This window comes from Rhinoraja longicauda, chromosome 18 (assembly GCF_053455715.1).
Source record: "Rhinoraja longicauda isolate Sanriku21f chromosome 18, sRhiLon1.1, whole genome shotgun sequence".
NCBI lineage: Eukaryota > Metazoa > Chordata > Chondrichthyes > Rajiformes > Arhynchobatidae > Rhinoraja > Rhinoraja longicauda.
In genome coordinates, this window is record NC_135970.1 from 13,935,017 (window position 1) to 13,956,388 (window position 21,372).

General features: G+C 43.9%; 1 protein-coding gene across 1 annotated transcript in view; it reads left to right on the forward strand.

The window, feature by feature from the left end:
• trpm5 (transient receptor potential cation channel, subfamily M, member 5) overlaps positions 1-21,372 on the forward strand; it is a 70,541-nt gene that overhangs the window by 11,027 nt on the left and 38,142 nt on the right. The window contains exons 3-11 of the mRNA XM_078415613.1: positions 4,405-4,579; positions 7,766-7,946; positions 9,095-9,261; positions 10,927-11,098; positions 14,300-14,364; positions 15,488-15,673; positions 16,451-16,553; positions 16,672-16,790; positions 19,653-20,021. Of these exons, the coding sequence (XP_078271739.1) occupies positions 4,405-4,579; positions 7,766-7,946; positions 9,095-9,261; positions 10,927-11,098; positions 14,300-14,364; positions 15,488-15,673; positions 16,451-16,553; positions 16,672-16,790; positions 19,653-20,021 (1,537 nt within the window). The remainder of the gene's footprint in view (positions 1-4,404; positions 4,580-7,765; positions 7,947-9,094; positions 9,262-10,926; positions 11,099-14,299; positions 14,365-15,487; positions 15,674-16,450; positions 16,554-16,671; positions 16,791-19,652; positions 20,022-21,372) is intronic.

The window sequence follows — 21,372 nt, forward strand, 5'->3', positions numbered from 1 at the left end:
GTGTTTAATTGTCATATGTACCAAAAATGGAACAATGAAATTATAACTTGCAGCACCAAACAGCTCCATAAACACAGTGCTCATAGATAATACGATAAATAAAATTCAGTAACTCCAATAAGTCCGTAGTGCAACCAAGAAAGTTAGTAGTTTGTAGTATTCAAGAGCCGGATGGTTATTGGGAAGAAGCTACTCTTGAAACTGGAGGTGACAGTATTCAGACTCCTGTACCTTCTTCCCAATGGCAGGAGTGAAACGAGAGTGTGGTGTGGGTCTTCGATGAAGCTTGGTGTCTTTTTGAGACAGCATCTCCTATACATCCCCACATTGGTGGGGAGGTCAGTACCCGTGATGGACTGCACAGTGCCCTCCACTTTTTATGATCTCCTTCGTTCCTTGGCGTTCATGTTGCCCGACTAGGCCGGGATGCAGCCAGTCAATATGCTCTCCACTGTACACCTGTAGAAGTTCAAGAGAGTATATATCGACATACCAAACCTCCTAAATCCTCTAAGGAAGTATAGATAACCCTCATTATAGTCGATCATGGGGGTGGAGGTTCTGTTATTGCCTATTGTCCACTGTAACCGAGTAAGGGTTAGTTGCCCCATTGACATCAAGGCCCGAGCACCGGGTCAAAGTCCTGGAACCACATCACTGAGAGCACAGTGGGACCTCCCTCACCACACGGTTCGGCGGCCCATGAAGGTCGCCTTGACGCTCACCACTGCCATCCCATTGATGAAGACAGGTTGATGGATCTTATGCTTTCCCTATCTGAAGTCAACAATCTGCTTCTTAATCTTGCTGACATTGAGAGCAAGATTGCACCATGAGTAACTTGTGAATCAACTTTTTCTTATTTGAAAATATGAAAGGTTTCTTCTTTTGAAATCCCTTACTTGGTTATAGTAGACAATGAGCAATAATGTACACCATTACCCCCCTCCCCCATGGTCCATTAAAACAAGGATTATAAAATATTTGCAAGCAACCTCCACATTATGTCAGGTAATGGAAATTTGTCCTTCTGGAATTCACAAATCGACACATAGACCAGTAATAAATACACAATAGTAAATACATTTTTTTTTAAAATTTCAACTCTCATTTCTTAACGGGCACAGCTTTGCTTTACTGAAAATCACAACAAGGACTATTTCCAGGAATGCAACCCCCAGCTCCAATAAGACAGGAGTCACCTGCACAAGAAATACAAAATGCCCTCTGCTCCAATTTCCTTGTGAAAACGAGGTGGCAAAACCTAGGTATTCTAATTATCAACAAAGCGTATTGCTTCCACAATTTTTTGAGTGTAATCCGTTTCCTAGTAAATGCAATTGGATTTTCAAAACATGGGTTCCAGAAAAATTATGAAACCACTGGGCTCTATTGTCAGAACATTGCGGGAAGTGACAGCAAAGGGCAAACAAAATGGATGCAAATTTATTTCCCCAGGCAGTGGTCAGCTGTGCAATTTATCAGAATCGCACAACAAAATGCAAATCCTTGGGTACTTTTTCTTTTTGCATCTCATATGCATAGGTTCATAATACAATGATGGTCTTATTGCATGCACTTTCCTGCGTGCATAAGGGTGTGTTTGCTTGTGTGAGATCACGCTAATTCCACAAACGCATTTGAAAGTCAGCTTCCGAAGCAGGGGTTGGGCATATGGATATGCGGGGAATGGAGAGATATGGATCACGTGCAGGGAGAGGATTTAGTTTAATTTGGCATCACGTTCGGCATGGACAATGTGGGCTGAAGGGCCTGCTACAGTGCTGCAGCTGACCTATATCCCACTGTATACTTTAACACCCTTCCTCATTGTCCGAAACTCCATCAATTTTGGTGTCATAGTCATACAGCATGTAAACATGCCCTTTGGCACCGCTTCCCCATGCCAACCAATGTGCCCCATCTACACTCGTCCCGCTTGCCTGCATTTGCCCATATCCCTCAATCTTTGGCTGCAAACCAGCCAATCTACATTTACGCCCAAGTCGCTGAGATCCATCACAAACAACAGAGGTTCCAGCGCTGGTCCCTATGGAAATCCACTGGTCATAAACTTCCAGCAAGAGCAAAGATTAACAGAGAGATAATCATCCCCTGATACTCACCAAAGCCAACATCCTCCTGCTGTTGCTTAGCCACTAAGCCACATCACTATCTCAGCCTATTCACCAGTCATTATTCCCATCCAGCACAATCCTCCATCCCAAGCAAGCAGGAAGTGGCACCCTGAGATTCTGTTAATGCTGTGTATACATGCTGATACATTACACCCTTTGGCTATCAGGAAAAGATAAAGTAGCAATGCCAAGCACTTTGCGGAGGCTTCGCCCATTGTTGATCAAAAGGGATGGGTGTGCAGCATTTCCTACATGAAAGGAGAAAACAAGCAACACACACACACACAACCATTTAACATTAGTCAGTGAAATAAGCAACGATTCATTGTGCAGTTTATTCGGGCTACTGAAGGGACTGCATCACAGATGGCAGTGAACGTAGAACTAGGACACAGGCAAAGATAATAGAGCAGAGGAAGATAGACCACTCGGCCCTAAAAAACATAGTATCTCACGGAGCCATTTTAGTTGGCAGAAACTTGCAGAAACATTTTAAAAGAAAAATAACAAAAATCTGTGAATTGATAGACGAGATATATTCTGCATTTTAATGGTATCATCACACATACTGTTCCCCCAAAACACTGATTACACTGCGAGAGGCATAACGGACGGCAGGGTTTGCCTACTAAAATGGCTCCTTTGCGTACTACACTTCAGTATAGGTGGTTTTGACGGAGTGGTCTATCTTGCTCTGCTCTATTATCCTTGGACACAAGTCTATGGGCTCCTCCAGTGACTGTTAGTACAATAGACAACAACACATCATTCCACTCAAGGGAAACACAGTGGTCCTCCTTGATTTCAGATAATCACTTAAAGCGTTTCTGCAGAATATCGGGGATTCAACAGATAACAGAGACCTGTTAGAAGCCTCTGGGGTGGGGGGATAAATGACTACATTGTTTTTTGAGAATGTATCGATTGGTATTGGTTTATTGTCAGTGAAATGCAGTGGAGAAACCTTCTTTGCGCTTCTTTGAAACCGTAGAATAAACACGAGTGCAATCCATACACAAGGACAAAGAGAAAAACACCAGAGTGCAGAATATAGTGTTACAGCATTATAGTACTAGTTACAGAGACAAAGTCAACAGTCCACGGGGTGATGTCGGATGGAAGAACGGGACTACACCCTGGCTTAAGGGAGGATCATTCAGTAGGCCGATAACAGTGGGGAAGGAGCTGTTCCTGAATGTGGTGTTATGTGCTCTCAAGCTTTTGTGTCTTCCGGCTGAGAAGAGGGGAGAAGAGGGAATGACAAAAGAGTGGACAAGGTCCTTGATTATGTTGGCTGCTTTCCCGAGGCAGCGGGAAATGCAGGTGGGGTCAATAGTGGGGAGGCTGGTCTGTGTGAGGGACTGGACACCAACCACAACTCTCTGCAATTCCTTGCGGCCTTGGACAGAGCCATTCCCAAACCAAGCTGCGATGCATCTATACATTTTTATAGAACTTGAAATAAATGCAAACAGAACAACATCATGTTAGATGCCAAGTTGGAACCCAGAGAGGTTGATCCATCAGTGGAGGGTGTACCTATTCTCTTCTTCCCACTTGGCTGTGGACAGCACTGCCCCAGGTGATAAGGAACGGAGATAAGGAAAAACGTTTTCACTCAGAGAGTTGTAAATCTGTGGAATTCTCTGCCTCAGAAGGCAGTGGAGGCCAATTCTCTGGATGCTTTCAAGAGAGAGCTAGATAGCTCAATGATGGCGGAGTCAGGGGGTATGGAGAGAGGGCAGGAATGGGGTACTGATTGTGAATGAACAGCCATGATCACATTGAATGACGGTGCTGGCTCAAAGGGCCGAATGGCCTACTCCTGCACCTATTGTCTATTGAGATGGTCGGCATCTCTGTTTTTTGTTTTGACGCACATTACACAGAGTGATGGCTCAAAGTGAACATCAGACATCCATCTGATCAGAATCAAAAACATTCTAGGTTCCAGGCTGAAAATTAAAAGCAGTCTTCAAAATGTTTTCATTTGGGCTCAGATAAACGCGTGGTTGACACACTCTCTGGTATGTGCCGTTGTCATGGGAGTTAAAATGACAATGTCAAATGAAGCAACCTAGGCGTATGAGGTAGTCTTGTAGTAGGTGTCTGAGGATGTAATGTAATGTAATGGTCTGTAATGTAATGGAAGGCTCTCGACCCGAAACGTCACCCATTCCTTCTATCCGAAGATGCTGCCTGTCCCGCTGAGTTACACCAGCATTTTGTGTCTATCTTTAATGTAATGGTCCATTGTATCTTTCAGTGGAGACAGCGCATATCAATGTCTACAGTCTGGACTGGAAGAAATAGACACAGGACAGGAACTAACAAGAAAGAACATCTACAATGGTTGCAGTGTTGAAGAGCCAGTTGAAAGGGAATCCACCTTTAGTACCGGAGAAATTGAGTTTTTTGGATTTGGCAAGAAGTATGGCAAGGTATGGAAAAAGAACAATCTGAAATGGAGACGTTTGGGTCAACCTTTAAAATCTCATCAGATGACTTCTGTTAGTAGTGGTACTGGTTTACTATTGTCAGCTGTACCGAGATGCACTGAAAAACTTTATTTGTTTGCTATCCTGTCAAATCATTCTCTACATGAGTACAATCAAGGCATTGCACAAGTACAGCCAGTAGCGCAAAGCGATAAATACCAGCGTGCAGGGTATAGCGTTCAAGCTACAGAGAAAGGGCAGATAAAAGAAAAGTTCCAAGGGGCGGATTGGGGTAGGTTGGGAGATCAGATCTATACTTTTAGTTTATGAGAAGACTGTTCAGTCTGATCACAGCAGGGGAAGAAGCTCTTCCTGAATGTGGTGGTATGTGCTGTCAAGCTTACCTATCTTGTGCCCAACGCGAGAGGGGAGAGGGAGGAATGACCAAGGTGTAAATGGTGCTTGGTTATGTTGCCTGATTTCCAGAGGCAGTCTGAATTGTAGATGGAGTCGATAGGGATGAGGGGGAAGGCTGGTTAGTGGGCTACATTCACAGCTCTCTGCAATTCCTTGCAGTCTTGGACCGAGCTGTTGCCAAACCAAGCTGTGATGCATCCCAGAGGTAGTCACAAAATGCTGGAGTAACTCAGTGGGTCAGGCAGCATCTCTGGAGAAAAGGAAGAGGGAGGTTTCTGGTCGAGACCCTTCTTCAGACTTTTCCTCACGTTAAAGATAGTATGTGAACGTAAGTGATTTGGCTGCTGCATTTTTGCCATTTAACTGATTAGTATTTAATGAATCTGAAGAAAGGTTTTGGCCTGAAATGTCCCTATTCCTTTTCTTCAGAGGTGCTGCCTGACCCACTGAGTTACTCCAGCATTTTTTATCTATCTTCGGTGTAAACCAGCATCGGCAGTTCCTCCCTACATGTGTAATTTAACCTTAACAGGCTAATGATTCTTTTAAAGAGTGCATGGTGGAATGTCATCTGCCCATTCAGTTCAACATCAAGGCCATACTCCGCTTATAACCCATGTGGCTTCCCAATCTATCAAGATTTCTTCAGTGGGTAGTTTGAGATAAGAAAAGATATAAAGATGTCACATGGCCGTTTGGCACAGGTTTCCAGTGACAACCTTGTTACTTTTAGACAATAGACAATAGGTGCAGGAGGAGGCCATTCGGCCCTTCGAGCCAGCACCGCCATTCAATGTGATCATGGCTGATCATTCCCAATCAGTACCCCGTTCCTGCCTTCTCCCCATACTCTGCTATCCTTAAGAGCTCTATCTAGCTCTCTCTTGAATGCATTCAGAGAATTGGCCTCCACTGCCTTCTGAGGCAGAGAATTCCACAGATTCACAACTCTCTGACTGAAAAGGTTTTTCCGCGTCTCAGTTCTAAATGGCCTACCCCTTATTCTTAAACCATGGCTTTCTGGTAAAAGAAACTCAGTTTAGTTTATTGTCACATGTACGAAGTACTGTGAAAAACTGGTTGCGTGCTAACCAGGGAACGGAAAGACAACACGTGATTACAATCGAGCCATTCGCAGTGTACAGATACATGATAAGGGAATAACGTTTAGTGAAAGATAAACCCAGTATTATTTTAAATTGTATTAAGGAATGTCTAGATTACATTATTCGAAGATGAAATTAAATAGGATTTTTCCTAGTATCTCTCCTATTTGTGATAAATGTCAATTTCAAGAAGCTAATTTAACTCATATTTTCGTAACTTGCATAAAAATGCAAAATTTCTGGTTGGATATTTTTTAAATAGTTTCTAAAGTTATCGACAAGCAATTGGATATGGATCCAAAATTAATTATATTAGGATTATCAGAACATACTACAAATTTTACAACAAGTCAGGTACATTTTCTTGATTACAGTTTAATAACTGCGAAAAAATTAATACTTAAATTTTGGAAAAAAACAATAACCCCCACTATTAAAATGTGGACTACGGAAATGACAGAGACCCTGCATTTGGAAAAAATAAGATTTGCCTTAATTGACAAACCTGATTTATTTTTTTAAATATGGTCTCCATTTATTGAATTTTTAGAAAAGTAAATGGGTTTGACACAGGACTAAAATAAAAAAAATTAATTAAAAGTTGAAACTTGAGTTTAGGGTTGGATGTACAACTGTGGTTATTGTCTCCCGGATCTACCCCCTTTAATTTTTATAGTTATACCTTTTTTTAAAAAAAATTAAATTCTCTATTTCCAATAGTTTATAGTTTTTTTTCTTTCTTCTTTATTTTTTATTTTCTCTCTTTAAAAATTTAAAAATTGAAGCTATGTAAGAACTTTGTAACAAATTTGTCTTTTATTTCTATCTGTACATATGCTTTTCAAAAAAAAAGAAGAAAAAAAAAAAAAAAAAAAAAAAAGAAAGATAAACCCAGTAAAGTCTGATCAAGATAGCCGAGAGTCACCAATGAGGTAGATACTAGATCAGCACTGCTCTCTAGTTGTTGGTATGATGGTCCGGAGGTGGTGAAATGAGCAAAGATAGTATTTCACTGTATGTTGTGTTTCATGTACCAGCTCTGAACAGGTAAACCAATCCTATTAAGGTTCTTGGTGTCAAATAGATCCTACTATTTGAATGAGGGCCAATGCCAAATTTAACTGTCCCAGGAACATTTCACAATCGATCAACACCACACTCACGACGACAGAACTATGATAAAGCTCCTACATAAATACAGAAAATATAGGTCAAGGTAATGAGGTTTAGTGGCCTGGATTCTGGAATTGTCATATGATTTTCCAGCTTCAAAAATGATCTTCTTGCTTACCTTTTTAATAAAGTACATTCTGGTGTTTTGCTTTTTATTGGCCCATGCCTTCAGTAATCTAAGCCAACCCACTGAATTCCCTCCACCACCTACTGCCATCTCCATTTAGTCTCTCCATCTTCATGCCCGTCCCTCTCCTTCAAGTTTGCAGTAACCAATCTAGTTCTCAAACTGACTGCATGTTTTGGGTTAAATCAGTCTGAAGAAGGGTCCCGATCTGTTTTCTCCAGATGTGCCGCATGGCCCCCTGAATTACTCCAGCACTTTGTGTCTGTCTTTGCTTTGGGATCTTTTGCCACTTTAGAGATACTGTGTGAATATAAGTGCTTTGGCTGTTGTGTTTTTGCCAATTAACTGAGTAGTATTTAATTGCAGTTTGTGCAGGTGTCTTCCAACACACCCCCACGTGCCATATTTGAGTTGCTGACCAGGGAATGGAATGTGCCCGTCCCAAACCTCGTTGTATCGATCGTTGGAGGAGAGGATAATATTTTGTTAAAGCCATGGCTTCGGAATGCTATTCGGAAAGGTCTGGTGAAAGCTGCTCAAAGCACAGGTAAATTTACTCCTATGTGTCACGGAAAAAGGGGCAGCACGGTAGAGTTGCTGCCTTACAGCGCCAGAGACCCAGGTTCGATCCTGACTACGGGTTTGTTGGTTAATTGGCTTCGATAAAGGTTATAAATTGTCCCAAGTGTGACCATAGATAGTAGTCCGAAGGAAGAATGTATTCAACGGGTCATAGAAACATAGAAAATAGGTGCAGGAGTAGGCCATTCGGCCCTTCGAGCCTGCACCGCCATTCAATATGATCATGGCTGATCATACAGCTCAGTAGCCTGTACCTGCCTTCTCTCCATACCCCCTGATCCCTTTAGCAAAAAGGGCCACATCTAACTCCCTCTTAAATATAGCCAATGAACTGGCCTCAACTACCTTCTGTGGCAGAGAATTCCACAGACTCACCACTCTCTGTGTGAAGAAATGTTTTCTCATCTCGAGGTCAAGCAGCATCTATTAGATCCGTTGATTATTTCCAGACTTTTCTGCTCTTATTTCAGATTTTCAGCCTCTGCACTTTGTTTTTGCTCTTTATCATTATAGACCACACTCATGGACACTAAGGCAATGTTAATTCTCTTGGAGCAGCTTCCATTTGTTAATCAAACTGACTGACATGATCATGTTATTTAATGTTGCATGCTAGGATTTCCAAAGACACTTGATATTGTGCTACACAACAGACACATGGTATTAAAGGGTCTGTGGGAACATGACTATGGCTGAGTGATAGAAACCAAAACCTCCACCATCCCCACCCACCAAAACGTGGAAGTCACCTGTATGTGTAATTGTGGTAGAATCTGATTGTGTTGTAGCCTCCATATTTCAATTGCACATGTTTGAAGAGGGCTAATCAACAGCCTTAATGGGAAAAATCTAAACAAGAGCCAGCATAGACACAAAGGGCTGAATGAGTTTCTGCACAATGAGGTTTGACAGTTCTCTGCTTTGAGGGGAACCACATGGTGAGGGGTCACACAGGTGTAGAGAGAGGTTAAAGTGGGAGGGTGGGGCCGGGGGGGGGGGGGGGGTGGGGGGAGGTGAAAATCCTTCCAGTTGTGAACCTGTGGGTTCTTCAATAATGAAAATAATTTTGCTGCTTGAAGATTGATGTCATTATTTCCTATGATTCCCATACAGGGGCCTGGATTATTACAAGTGGCCTGCGGGCAGGGATCACCAAACTCATCGGGGAAGCAGTCCGTGACCATGCCTTTGCCAGCACTTCCACCAAAATCAAAGTCTTCGCCATTGGAATCTCGCCATTGGGAATCATTTCTGACTGTGAAGCCTTAGACGACGTTAAGGTTAATTCTCAAATCGTAAACCTTCTTTCCCCTATCCTTGGCTTTTCAGTTTTTAAGGAACTCATTTCTAGTTGTGAAAGATGTTCGTACATTTATGTTGACTTCTCTGTTTGAATCAGGAAGGCAGGTGTGATTTAGGGCTGGGCATTGATTTGTGTTCACCCATGTCATGCCCCGGCCTTGCTATCTTGGTACTTGGGCATTCAAGCCTGTCACAAATGGGGTCATCCACACCAATAGTGAGTGTCCAGTGGAGGCAGCTCCCGTGCTGGGAGATTGCTCAGAACGTGCCTTGAACCATCCTAGTGAAAGCACTCTGACTTGTTTGTCGACTTAGCTTAAGCTGTGAAAAAGGAATGGTTTATTGCTGCAAGGCTTCACTCAAATGGGAACGAGGATTGGTTTGATGAGCAGGCTGGAACATGAAGCCCCTTCCATATTTTCTAACCCTTCCCTCAACCCCTGACCAAACATGCCTGGTGGTCAAGGTTTGCCAATACTGGTGAGACCACAATTGTACATGTGTTGGCAACGTCACTGCTGGAGGGTCCAAGCAGTCGAATCACTACACTTTTAGTCAGACTTTGCAGAGAGTATTCAGGGCAAACTTTGATATTTGTTCTTCTGCAAGTACACTTAAAATTCAAAAATACTCGGTGCCTTGCTTTGTTTGAAGAAAATATTTATTTCCTAATTACAGTATCAGGTAATAAATGTGAGCAAGATGTTGGAACCCGCTGTCAACTGGATCTTCAAGAGGCACTCTCGCATCTGCTCCCCGAGCCTCCTCCCCACGTCAGCTTACAGTCTCGGTTATTTGGAGCAGAGCCGATAAATGGAGATGGAAGTTGGCCTATCCTCCCTCACAACTATTGCTGTTCTTCAATGCGAGATAACATAGGAAATGGATCACATTCCCTCTTCCTCAGATGGGAGATGGAACATGGTTCCAAACTTTAAAAAAGGACGGCACAGTGGAGCAGCGATAGAGTTGCTGCCTTACAGCACCTGAGACCCAGCTTAGATCCTCCCTACGGGTGCTGTCTGTACGGAGTTTGTACATTCTCCCTATGACCGCACAGGTTTTCCCCCGAGTGCTCCGGTTTCCTCCCACACTCCAAAGACTTATGGGTTTGTAGGTTAATTGGCTTTGGGAAATATCGTAAATTGTCCCTTGTGTGTAGGATAGTGCTAGTGTACGGGGATTGCCGGTCGGCTTAGACTCGGTGGTTGATGGGCCTGTTTCCGCGCTGTATCTCTAAACTAAACTAAACAAAATGTTTACATTGAAAGAAAACATTGCAGTACCTTAGGACATGCCACAACAGTTATAACCGTTATAAATGTATACACCACCAGTTTTACACCACCAATTTTACAGCACCTTTTTGAAGTGTGTAACGAAGAAAGTATCTAATTTGTGCATAGCAAAAAAATCCAGAAATAATAATAGGGTTCAGTACATTGATGCAGGATTTATATATTGGTAAGGATACTCTAGGGCAGTGGGAAATGCGTACGTGTGTGATAATCTTCTGACCCAAAGATAAGAGTGTTGTCAACTGAGCCATGGTGGACAAAAAATGCAACTGCAACAGGCGAGGTTTTGGCCTGCTTTTTCTCTCGGACTTCATCTATAATTACATTGTATACGTCTTTAATTAGAAGCACAGTCCAGCAGTCTACCGGGTTGATGACACAGCACAAGGTCCTCTCTACTCCTTGGACAACAACCACTCCCACTTCATACTGGTGGATGAAAGGACTCCCAATGGCACCACGGAGCTTTGGCTGAAACTGATGAATCATATTTCAGAACAGCGAACAGGCTACGCAGGTAAGTGCCAGAAGAACATGGCTAAGAGTGGGATCTCCATCGTGACCACAGGTTAATGAACAGTTCCCATAGAAGGCCATAAGCCATAATCACAAGTGAGAGTACTCGCACAGCCCAGCTTGTGACAACAGGTAGGGCGGCACAGTGGGCGCAGTGGTAGAGTTGCTGCCTTATAACGCCCGAGACCTGGGTTTGACCCTGTCTGTACGGGTGCTGTCCGTATGCAGTTTGTACCTTTTTCCTGTGACCATGTGAGTTTTCTCCGGGTGCTCTGGTTTCCTCCCACCCTCCAAAGACATGCAGGTTTGTATGTTAATTGGCTTCTGTAATTTGTTAGTTGTCCCTGGAGTATAGGATAGTAGGGGGTGATTGCTGGTCAGCACGGACTTGGTGGGCCGAAGGGCCTTTTTCCACGCTGTATCTCTAAAGTCTAATGTTAGAGGACTGTATAGTCCCCACAAATCTTGCATGGGAATCCATTGTCATTTTGATCAAGATAGTTGAACAGTGTTAAAACATGGGAACATTTTTGTTTATTTGTCCTGCCAGTTATTTAAAGTTCACGGGCCAAACAAGAGGGCAATGAGGGATAGATTTTAAAATACCACCTCCAACCCTGCTAATTTTCTTTTTCCTCAGGTTTGTTTTCAATAAATACATGGAAAAATTCAATTTCTAAAATGACCCCATTATTGTGAGTGGAGTTTATCACCTTGCGATTGCATGGGTTGCCTTGAATGTCTGATTTTCTCCCACATTCCAACTACATGCTGGATAGCGGGTTAATTGACCATTATTAATTTCCCCTTGTATTGCTGGCTGGTGGGAGAGTCAGGAATAGTTGAATGGCGTGTGAGAAGAAATAATTTGTAGTGAGAAAAGCAGGAGGGATGAGATTGATGGGACTGATTTCAGTGCAGCTATAATAATAATAATAATAATAATAATAAGCATTTATTTTATATAGCGCCTTATCGGGTGCTCAAAGCGCTTTACAAAAACAATCAACATAAAAACAAACAGACAAACTATCCTAACGGAAAAGCGGCGAATAAACAATGCCAGCGTCCTCTCACGTCAGGGTCCGGCAGTAGACAACAAAAAGCACAGGACACACAGATACAATTTTTACACAAACAGCCATCACAGTGATTGCTCTAGGCACATCCTCACTGTGATGGAAGGCAAAGTCTTATCTCCTCCTCATTCTTCTCCCGTGGTGCCACGAGGTGATCGAGGCTCCCAACTTTTTGAAGCCCCCACCGGGCGATGGAAAGTCCCAGGGCCGAGCTGAGCAGGCCGATGAAAGTCCTGAGCCCCCACTGGGCGATGGAAAGTCCCAGGGCCGAGCCGAGCAGGCCGATGAAAGTCCTGAGCCCCCACCGGGCGAAGGAAAGTGCTGCGGCCGAGCCACGCAGGGTGATGAAGGGCCTGCGAGCGGGTCGATCGTACCTCGCGCTTCGGGGCGGTCGAAGCTGCTACGGCTGGAGCTCCCAAAAACCGGTCGCCAGCCAGGGACCTGCGAACGGGTCTGCAGGGCCCACGGCCGAAGCCTCCGAGATGGTAAGTCCAGGCCCTGCGACCGGAGTCTTCAAGGTCGATCCCAGCTGGAGGCCGCCGACTCCACGATGTTAGGCCGTAGCGCGAACGGAGTTACGACACGGTAAAGGTCGCATCTCCGTTGAGGAAGAGATTAGAAAAAAGGTTTCCCCCAACCCCCCCACCACCCCCCCCCCACATATACAGAGTTAAAAATAGAACAAAACATACATTAAACGATGACAATAGACAAAAAACAAAAAAAAGACAGAGAGACTGCCGGTGAGCCGCAGCTGCAGAACACAGCCACGCCCCCTCCCTATAGAATCTATAGCTATAGATTCAATGGTCCAAATAGACTCCATCTATGTTGTTAGGATTTATGAAAAATGAAACACTCCCTTATTTATCTAAATGACAAAGTACTATTGTCTGCAGATTTAGTTCACCATACATTTTCACACACCAAAGGGAGATACTTCAGAATGATACATTTTCGGGCTCTTGCTCTTCAGCGGAATACTTTTCATTTTCCCAGCATGAAACATGGTGTTATATATCTGCTGCACATTACAGGAACCATTTAACTATTCATGTGTTTCGCATAATTTAATGGTGGTACTCTTGTCTGAATGAGGAGTTTGTGGGTTCATTCTAACTTTGGTCTGAACAAGGGTCCCGACCCAAAACATCACCTATCCATTTTCTCCAGAGATGCTGCCTGAACTGCTGAGTTACCCCATCACTTTGTGTCTAACCTTGGTTAATTTTGCCACTCCTGTATGGTGCTGAGGGAAAACAGCCCCTCATGTTGGAAGACTGGCGATCTTCAGGCAGATCCCAGGGCATTTTCACCTAGTTGACTGCAGTTGGAGTTTGTCTTGATGCGTGACCCTGGTTTATAAGGAGTGGCCATTTTGCAATGTTGGTTTTAGAACATGGATACAAGTTGAAAATCGAACTGTCTGAAAAGTATTCCAGTATCAAGTTCTACTCATCAATTTTAACAAATTGAAAGGTATTTTGTTCTCACTACAAGCCACCCTTGCGGCCTCACTTTGTCAACTAAATGGGAGACACATTGCCATATGTGCTCTCTTCCCCATGATGTTCATTTAAAAATTACAACAAATTGCCTTTCCTAGTCTCCTTCAGCAGGGAGAAAGGACAACTTGGTCAACATTCCTAAGTTGTTTCTTGTACACCCGCCTTTTGCAATACAAAATACATAATAGCAAACCTTCAAATTGTTACATAACTTTGAAAACTATGTCAGCCCAGATCTACAATCTGTTGACCAATTCTCTGAATACATTCAAGAGAGAGCTAGATAGAGCTCTTAAGGATAGCGGAGTCAGGGGGTATGGGGAGAAAGCAGGAACGGGGTACTGATTGAGAATGATCAGCCATGATCACGTTGAATGGCGGTGCTGGCTCGAAGGGCCGAATGGCCTACTCCTGCACCTATTGTCTATTGTCTATATAAAATAGATAGCCAAGTTGTCCAGTTTCACCAACCATTAAATAGAATGGAGCAGATATTCTTATCTGAAAGGCACTATCTCCCGAATCATCTTTTACAAGTCCAACTGATGTCCTTGTCATTAGAAACATAACTTTCAAAATTGTAGTTTGCTTTAATTCTGCTTTTATCTTTTGCAGGGACTGGCAGCATTGAAATACCTGTGCTTTGTGTTCTTGTATGTGGCCACCCAGAACTGTTGCAGGTAACGGCCATCTTTCTTGACTGGGCAAAATAAAATTAATCTGTAAAATTAAAGGAGAAATTATTTTAAAAGACATTTTCTCTATCCAAATGTGAGGAACTCATTATATTGAATCGTGTGGAGACCTAATTGCCCCTCAGATTGATGTCTGGATGAGGAAATAGTGTATAAAACAGGAGGCTTCATTGATGCACATTAGTTTTTTTTAGTTTAGTTGACAGATACAACGTGGAAACAGGCCCTTCGGCCCACTGAGTCTGCACCGATCCCCACACTTATACTATCCTACACACACACTAGGGACAATTTTATAATGAACTGAAGCCAATTAACCTACAAACCTGTAGGTGTTTGGAGTGTGGGGGGAAACTGGAGATCCCAGAGAAAACCCATGCAGGTCAATGGGAGAACACGCAAACTCCACACAGACAGCACCATAATCAGGATCGAACCTGGGTCTCTGGCGCTGTAAGGCAGCAACTCTCCCGTTGCGCCACCATGCTGCCCACGTGTGAAGAATAGAGATGCACGCATGCATATGCATCTGCGATTGAAAAGGTTGATGCTGCTCCTGGCGGGAGGTGTGCGTGTGTGTATGTGTTTTGTCTTCAGGTCAGCGCCGTGCTGTTGGCTCACAGTTCCCTCAACATGGATTAGATGCTGCCTGTGTGGAGTTTGCACGTTCTCCTTGTGACTGCTTGAGTTCCCCCTGTGTGCACCAGTTTCCTCACACATCCCAAAAACTTGTTGGTTTGCAGGTTAATTGGCTACCAAAGGTTAACAACGAGGGTAGATGGATAGAAGAGCATCACGGGGAGGTTAATGGGTATGTGTGAGAGAGCATAGTTGTTTACCGGGGAAAACTGGTGAAATGGGACTAATCTGAGAGCCAGCAGAGACTCAATTCTACGTTGTAAGGGAATTATGAAAAATATGAAACATGGAAGAACTGATAAAGATATGTAAAGCACAGGAAAAAAAAGATAATTTTCTCTGATATTTCTGTTGGCACAGGACCTTTTTTTCTGGTTCCTCGCCTCAGCAGTAGTTCAAGGTGGACATTCCTGAGTGTTGTTAACACATCATTAATGGGTTGATAAGGATGCTCTGATTTATGTTACAGAAAGTGCACCAGGGGATAGAAAATTCTGTCCCATGGTTAATCTTGGCCGGATCAGGGGGCATTGCTGATGTCATTGCTTCATTGATGCATGGACCCGTGGTACCCGAAACTGTGGAAGAGCAGCTTAACGAAAAATTCCCCAGAAAAACCTTTACCAGAGAAAATATTCTCGAATGGACCAAACTGGTAAAAACAATAACACACTCATAACCTTGCAATTTACACTGATACAATTTATCTGGACCAAGGGGTTTATCCTCATTTACTTTGGTTAATTTATAAATTAGCTTCTCCTTTCTGTCACTTTTACGATCTTGTCTTCTAAAGGCCGCTCATTATGTTAGTCTTCCTTACTGAGGCAATAATTACTTCTGTCATTTTCCAATCATAACCTGTTGAGTTTATAATATCATTTCATTAGCGACCTTAACCCTATCCTAATATTTTTTGATGTTCGATGAGAATTTAATTGTCAGGATTCTGTCCATCTAACCACCTTTTTGACTTTCCTAACCGTTAGTGCTTCCATTGTCTCTGTACTTAAAATGCCTTGTGCTTTAATCTCACTTTTGCATTCATATCTTTTATCGTATGTTTTATTGTATATTGGCTCTTCTCCTGGAGATGGTGACATCTTCCACAGTATCAAAGTATTTGAATTCTCCCTTTTACAGAACACCAAAACTTTAAAATTTTCCACAAATCCTATTCTACTTATTTTTCTTTACATCAGCTTTTTGCATTACCTGATCTTCATGGATTATTTTGTTTAGCACTATCCTACACAGACTAGGGACATTTTTTACATTTATCAAGCCAATTTACCGACATACCCGTATGTCTTTGGAGTGACGTGACCGACATAAACCTTTGATGTGACCTACCTAAACTCTGACTTGCAGGCTTTCATTATTTTTGGCACCTTAATCAAAAACAAAAAAGGCAGTGACTTTTCTTTTTTAGATTCAAAATATTATGGCCAAAGAGCATATCTTAACAGTGCATAACTCAGAGCAGGAGAACTCGGAGGAGTTGGATACCATTATCCTGAAAGCCCTTGTCAAAGGTAGGGAGGTTTTCCCATTTATTTTGGTTACATTTGGGCATCGATGTGGAGAAGCTACGCGTCACTTCTGGAATTGCACATTTCATATTCAGGACAATTTTCTTCCTTCTCCTCACAGCCAGCAAAAGTCAAACCAATGAAGCGCAGGAGTACCTGGATGAACTAAAACTCGCTGTTGCCTGGAACAGGGTTGATATTGCCAAGAGTGAGATCTTCAACGGTGATGTGGTGTGGAAGGTACATTTAATTTCTCTAATTTAAAATTTGTCAAGTTGGAAATAGCAGCTGGATTTCCTCCTTAGTGTTAGTAATAAAATAGGATCAATATTAAAAGTATTGCAAAATGCTGGATCAAGCAGCATCTCAGGAGAGAAGGAATGGGTGACGTTTCGGGTCAAGACCCTTCTTCAGACTGATGTCAGGAGAGGGGGCAGGACAAAGATAGGATGTAGTTGGAGACAGGAAGACAGTGGGGAACTGGGAAGGGGGAGGGGAAAGAGACGGACAGAGGAACTATCTGAAGTTAGAGAAATCAATGTTCATACCGCTGGGGTGTAAGCTGCCCAAGCGAAATATGAGATGCTGTTCCTCCAATTTGCAGTGAGCCTCACTATGACAATGGAGGAGGCCCAAGACAGAAAGGTCACACTGGGAGTGGCAGGGGGAGTTGAAGTATTGCCATCTTTTGGGCATATCTTTAGCCATTGACCTTCCTTCCTCTACGCACACCTTGGGCGAGATTGGAAGTGCGACAATGACCAAGACAAATATTAGCATGCCATTTGTGTAAGAAGGAACTGCAGATGCTGGTTTAAACCGGATAGACACAAAAAGCTGGAGTAACTCAGCGGGACAGGCAGCATCTCTGGAGAGAAGGAATGGGTGACGTTTCGAGTCGAGACATTTCTTCGAACCCTTGTTCAGCATTAGCATGCCTTTGCCACGCCAGTTTAGCTAACCTATTTGTTGCACTTGAATTTCCAGACACACATCATAATGTTCCTGGCCATAGTCAAAATCATTTCCCCATGGTAGACGTAGGAAAAACAAGAGGAATAATGTGAGGGAAAGAAATTTTATCAAAATTTGACGTGTAATTATTTTACATAGAGAATGGTTGGAACACAACGCCAGAGGATGTGGTGGATTCAGATACAATCATAATGTTTAAGAGCCATTTAGGCACCTACATAGAAAAATGCAGGCGAATAAGATTGTAGATGCGCAGAAAAGGTCAGCATCTGTGTAGTGGTCCAAACTCTGTGACCCTGTGTTCCCAGAGAAGGAAAAAAACGCAATTATTTCAGAATTCCTCACCCTGTCTTTTGGACACATCTGGAAGATTTACACGACAGGAAATCTACCACTTATGGACTTCAGTTGGAACAGATCTTCAATTGGCAATCACAATATCAGCTGTCCTATGGTTCCACAAGCTTACAATGGGGAAAAAAGAACCAGTAAATAGTCAAGATGATGGCAAAATGGTCACCACAAGAGACTGGGAATACTTGGAAGGTCAGATGATATCCACCCAGAGAGCTGCCGGTCAACTGCGGGCAATTGGTGTTCCATCAGAGTGGAAGAATGTAACAAATGTAGGCTCAGGATGGGAGGAAAGAACAATGGGTCGGGTCTGTTACAGGGTTAAATAGCAAAAGGGATAACGGTGCAAATGTGGCATTAAAACGATCAGAGTCAAAAAGTCCAACAGCACAGAAACAGGTCCTTCAGCTCAAGGAGTGTCCACTGACCATCAAGCTCCCATTTGCACTAATCCCATTATAGTCTCCTTATAATGCCATTGACTCCATCTGCATGAATAACGCAGCAGGAGATAACTAGTACTGTAACAGAAGGTTCATTACCAATATCTTCTGTCATTTAAAAAAAAAACCATTGGCAGCACTAGTTTTGATCTGAAATGTTTAACTGCTGCGGAGTCCAAGCAGCTGAAAAGTACTTTATTGGCAAGAGATGCCAATCCTGGAGCTCGCGATGGTCTTCCAGATTCAGAATCAGAAACAACCTTTATTGTCATCCAAAAAAACAAGTCTTTTGGACAAAATTCCGTTACCCACAGTCCAACAATAAGAGCAATAAAAATAAACCAATAACACACACACACAATCACAAACCAACACAAAACAAAAAAAAGAGACATCCATCACAGTGAGTCTCCTCCAGTCACCTCCTCACTGTGGTGGAAGGCCAGAATGTCTTTTCTCTTCCCCTGCCGCCTTCTCCCGCGGTCAGGGTGTTTGAAGTTGCCACGTCGGGGCGGTCGTGGCTCCCGACACTGAAGCCCCCGCCGGGCGGAGAAAAATCCCGCGGCCTATTCCAGGCTGCGCCGGACGGTGTAGGTCCACAGCGAGCCGACCCAAGCCCTGCGATTCAGGGACGGGCGAAGACGCTGCTGCTCCGATGTCGGCCCCCACCCAGGGGCCTGCGGGCATCCGATATCCACGCGGCCCGCGGCCGAAGCCTCCGGAGCCTCCGCAGGCGAGTCACAGCCGCACTTGCAGCGCCACCACAGCCTCCGAAGGCAGCCAGCTCCGCAGGTGGTGAGTACAGTGCGGTCCGCGGGCTCTGCGAACCAGAGCCCCAGTTGGTCCCAGCTGGAGGCCGCCAGCTCCAGGTGTTTGGCCGATGGTAGGCCGCAGCCTGAACGGAGACACGACCCAGAAAAAAGGTCGCGTCTCTGTTCGGAAGAGACAATTTTTACAGGTCCCCCCCCCTCCCACACGTAGTACACAACCACAACAAACACTACATCACATCTAAACACTACAAGTAAGATAAAAAACACAAAAGACAAACGGACTGCAGGTGAGCCGCAGCTGCTGCGCAGTACTGCCACTTCCTAATATTCCAAGAACATTATTGCTGATGCAATTTATCTGGTGATGACCACATTGTTGTGTGTTAATCTGGCATTTGCGTGCAACGTTAAGCATTATAGGCATTATAAATTTGCTACAGTAGTTGTAAAGCTCTTTGGGGCGAGCTAAGATGGGTAATAGAAAGAGAAGAATTTGTTTTATTATTATTCATATCAAGGACTTGCACAGCGGTACAATAACGTGCTCTTCTCTGCAGTCTTGTGACCTGGAAGATGTAATGATGGATGCCTTGGTGAATGACAAACCGCAGTTTGTTCGGCTGTTCATTGATAATGGGATGAACATGTACGACTTCCTCACTTATGGCCGGCTCCAAGACCTTTATCGTTCCATCTCACAGAAGTGCCTTCTCTACGAGCTCTTGCTGAGAAAGCTGGAGGAGCACAGGCTCACGATAACAGGCATCAACACGCCTTCGCTTCGGGACTTCCCAGAAAATAGACCCAAGTTCACCCTGTGTGAAGTGTCCAAGGTTCTGAAAGATTTCCTGCACGATGCCTGTAAGGGAATTTTCCAGGCATCCAACACCTCTCGCAAGCACACCGGCGTTAAAAAGTCAATAGCAGTAAGTACAACCAAATAACTGAGGGAAATAATTACTGTAAAAGAAAATCATTTCATTTTCAAATGTGGGGCGGCACAGTGGTGCAGTGGTACGTTTAGCTGCCTTACAGCGCCAGAGACCCGGGTTTGGTTACGGGCAGGGCCGTTTTTACAGCATTATGGGCCCCTGGGCAAAGCAGTGTACTGGGGCCCCTACCGTTACTCTCCCCCACCCCCCTATCCCTACCAGCCCTCCCCTGTCGTGCCGGTGAAAAGCACTTACCGAAAAGCACTTAGCGATGGACTTAGGGTGCTACATTGTTGCGAAAAGCACTTACAGATCGTTGTGAGAAGCACTTAGTGACCGAAAATGTTGCGAAAAAAGCACTTATTGAACCTACATTTTTAAAGTAGTATTTATTTATTGCAAGTCACTTAACATACACAGATCAGAATGGGGTCCCTATGCTCGCGGGCCCCCGGGCAAGTGCACATCAGGCCCATGCGTTAAGACGGCCCTGGTTACGTGTGCCATCTTTCTACGTCTGTACGTTCTCCCTGTGAACCCGTGGGTTTTCTCCGGGTGCTCCGGTTTCCTCCCACACTTCAAAGACGTACAGGTTTGTAGGTTAATTGGCTTCAGAAAAATTGTAAAATTGTCGCTAGTGTGTAGGATAGTGTTGGTGTATGGGGCGTTTAGTTCAGAGATAGTTTAGAGATGCAGCGCAGAAATAAGCCCATCGGCCCACCGAGTCTACTCCAACCAACGATCCCCACACGCTAACACTATCCCACACACCAGGGACAATTTACAATTTTACCAAGCCAATTAGCCTACAAACCGGTTCGCCTTTGGAGTGTCGGAGAAAACTGGAGCACTCGGGGGGAAAAAAAGGGTCTCGGGGAGAATGTACAAACTCCGTACAGACAGCATCTGTAGTCAGTATTAAACTCAGATCTCAGGGGCTGTCAGGCAGCAACTCTACCTCTGTGCCACTGTACCATGCCTTCCAGGTGATTGCTGCTCGGTGTGGACTTGGTGGGCCAAAGTTGCCTGTTTCCATGCTGTGTTTCTAAAACTAAAGTAAAGTCTAAAGTGCTTACAGCTGCTAATGCCAAGAATGTAACCAAATAGGAGAGGTGAAAGGCCATTCGGCCACTCAAATCTGCCGTGCCATTCAATATGATCATGGCTGATCTACCCAGGTTTCTGTTCTATAAGAAAATAACTGCAGATGCTGGTACAAATCGACGGTATTTATTCACAAAATGCTGGAGTAACTCAGCAGGTCAGGCAGCATCTCGGGAGAGAAGGAATGGGCGACGTTTCGGGTCGAGACCCTTCTTCAGACTGATGTCAGGGGGGGCGGGAC